General features: G+C 51.1%; 1 protein-coding gene across 1 annotated transcript in view; it reads left to right on the plus strand.

Annotated features, from left to right (window-relative positions):
• FANCA (Fanconi anemia, complementation group A) overlaps positions 1-2,523 on the plus strand; it is a 77,381-nt gene that overhangs the window by 33,880 nt on the left and 40,978 nt on the right. The window contains exon 18 of the mRNA XM_011927977.1: positions 486-559. Coding sequence (XP_011783367.1) covers positions 486-559 — 74 coding nt within the window. The remainder of the gene's footprint in view (positions 1-485; positions 560-2,523) is intronic.

The raw sequence follows: 2,523 nt of genomic DNA on the forward strand, positions 1-2,523 counted from the left end.
GAGACGGGGTTTCACCGTGTTCGCCAGGATGATCTCGATCTCCTGACCTCGTGATCCGCCCGTCTCGGCCTCCCAAAGTGCTGGGATTAGAGGCTTGAGCCACCGCGCCCGGCCGAACTAAACATTTTTCTTAGTATTATTCGTTAAAATTAACAAAGATTCATATTTCGAATTTGGAAATTACCAAAAATTGAGTGCGAGAAATAGAAATAATTTATAATTTCACTGGCAGGGATAATGACCGGTGGTATTTTGTGGTCTAGCTCTTTAGATATTAATATGTGATTAATACGACATATTTTGAAACAGTTGTATTTAAATCTATATATTTTTTAATCTTTTCTAAAAACAGGCTCATAATGTACACAGTATTTATAATTTATTTAAATTTAATATGTTTTTATTTTATAATAGGTTTGGGGATTGTAATCTTGAATTAGTTTAAGCCATAGCTGACTTGGTTTTATTGTTTTCCTGTGATCCAGAGCAGATAAAATCCCCCCATCTCTGTACTCCACCTACTGCCAGGCCTGCTCCGCTGCTGAAGAGAAGCCGGAAGGTAAGTTCCTGGGCCGCTTGCCCCCGCTGGGACTTGTGCTTTTCCGTTTTCCTGACCTTGAGCGTCTCTCGTGCAGCAAAGCCCGAGTGAGCTGGGGGGGTGGCTGTGCCGGCTGAGGCTGGTGCTGTGGGTACAGGGTCCGCCCACCATGCTGATGCCCAGGGCCAGCTGTGGCACAGGCTCTTACCTGGGGGTCCTGAAGAATCCCTTAGCACCTTCTGGAAAGGAGTGTGTGTCCTGCACAGCCCCACTTGGTCGCTCGTCATCTTTCTGTGGGCCGCGCTGAGGTGTTTGTGCAGGCTTCAGACTCGGGTGCTCTCTCAGCGGCCACCTTGGGGCCCACAGCGCTGGCTCCTGCCTGTTGCAGGGAGTGTCACGCAGCACTTTTCTGTTGCGCGGTTTAGGTAGGAGTAGAAGTCAGGCTCTTGCCCTCTGGGGAGCAGTGGTGCAGCTGTCGGTCAGATCTAGGCCCTCACTGGGAATCCGTGAAAGGCTGCACGGGCAGCAGCGGGAGATGCCATCATGAGGCTGGTTTTTCTTGCAGTGTGGCTTTGTCTCCAGCAGAAGCCAGCACCTCCCTGTGGGAGCCGCTCGGAGCTGAAGGTGTAGATCTGAGGCTGCTGTTTCCGTGTGGGCTTTTCTTTCCTTTTTTTTTTTTGAGACAGAGTCTCGCTCTGCGGCCTGTGGACTGCAGCAGAGTAATCTCGGCTCACTGAAACCTCCGCCCCCTGGGTTCAAGCAGTTCTCCTGCCTCCACCTCCCTAATAGCTGGGATTATAGGCGCGCGCTACTGCGCCTGGCTCGTTTTTGTTAGTAGAGGCGGGGTTTCGCCAAGTTGGACAAGCTGGTCGCCAACTGACCTCAAGTGATCCGCTTGCCTTGGCCTATCAAAGTGCTGGGGTTACAGGCCTGAGCCACCGTGCCCGGCCCCTGTGTGTTCTTCTAGCTCCCCTTCCACCTGTAGGGCCCGGGAGGCTGGAGGAGACTCTTCTAATGAGCTACAGTCCTGTTTTAAGTTGTGTTTGCCAAAGCTCCGTTTTTCAATAAGCTTAGAAAATTTCCAGCAGCCATAGAGACCCAGGAAACTTCAATGGGCAAAGCACAAAGGTCCCTGACCCACCCCCATTTTTTTTTTTTTTTTTTGGTTGTTTGTTTATTTCAGACGGAGTCTCACTCAGTCGCCCAGGCTGGAGTGCAGTGGCACGATCTCTGCTCAGTGCAAGCTCCGCCTCCCGGGTTCACGCCGTTCTCCTGCCTCAACCTCCCGAGTAGCTGGGACTACAGGCGCCGCCACCTCGCCCAGCTAATTTTTTGTGTTTTTAGTAGAGACGGGGTTTCACCGTGTTAGCCAGGATGGTCTCGATCTCCTGACCTCGTGATCTGCCCCACTCGACCTCCCAAAGTGCTGGGACTACAGGTGCCCGCCACCACGCCCAGCTAATTTTTTGTATTTTTAGTAGAGACGGAGTTTCACCATGTTAGCCAGGATGGTCTTGATCTCCTGACGTAGTGATTCCCGTGTCTCGGCCTCCCAGAGTGCTAGGATTACAGGCATGAGCCACTGTGCTCGTCCGACCCACCCCTGTTTTTTGTTTTTACCAGCATTGAAACAGCTCTCAGTCGTGCTGGGGGATGCTATAGGGGCCGCAGGGCAGTCTGCCCTGCGCTGTGAGGCGTTTGCTTCTCTTGAGAAGTGTTCTCTTTCCCCCTGGGTCCTCCTTCCCCTGGGGTCCACTTGTTCTTAGCTTTTGGTGGCTTCCAGAATGGTTTCTAATCATTTGTCTGGTAGGGCTTATGCACAGACTCCTAGAGCCTATGGTTTCTGGTTTCATTTTGGGTGTGACTGTGCGTAGCAGTGCATTTTCACGCTTGTGTCTTCTGCAACAACCCCGGAATGTGAAGGTTATTTACTTTAAAAACATATGCAGTGTATCTTCCTTTTTATATTGAAAGTGGTGGCCAGG

Source organism: Colobus angolensis, unplaced genomic scaffold, assembly GCF_000951035.1.
Source record: "Colobus angolensis palliatus isolate OR3802 unplaced genomic scaffold, Cang.pa_1.0 Scaffold76, whole genome shotgun sequence".
Classification (NCBI taxonomy): domain Eukaryota; kingdom Metazoa; phylum Chordata; class Mammalia; order Primates; family Cercopithecidae; genus Colobus; species Colobus angolensis.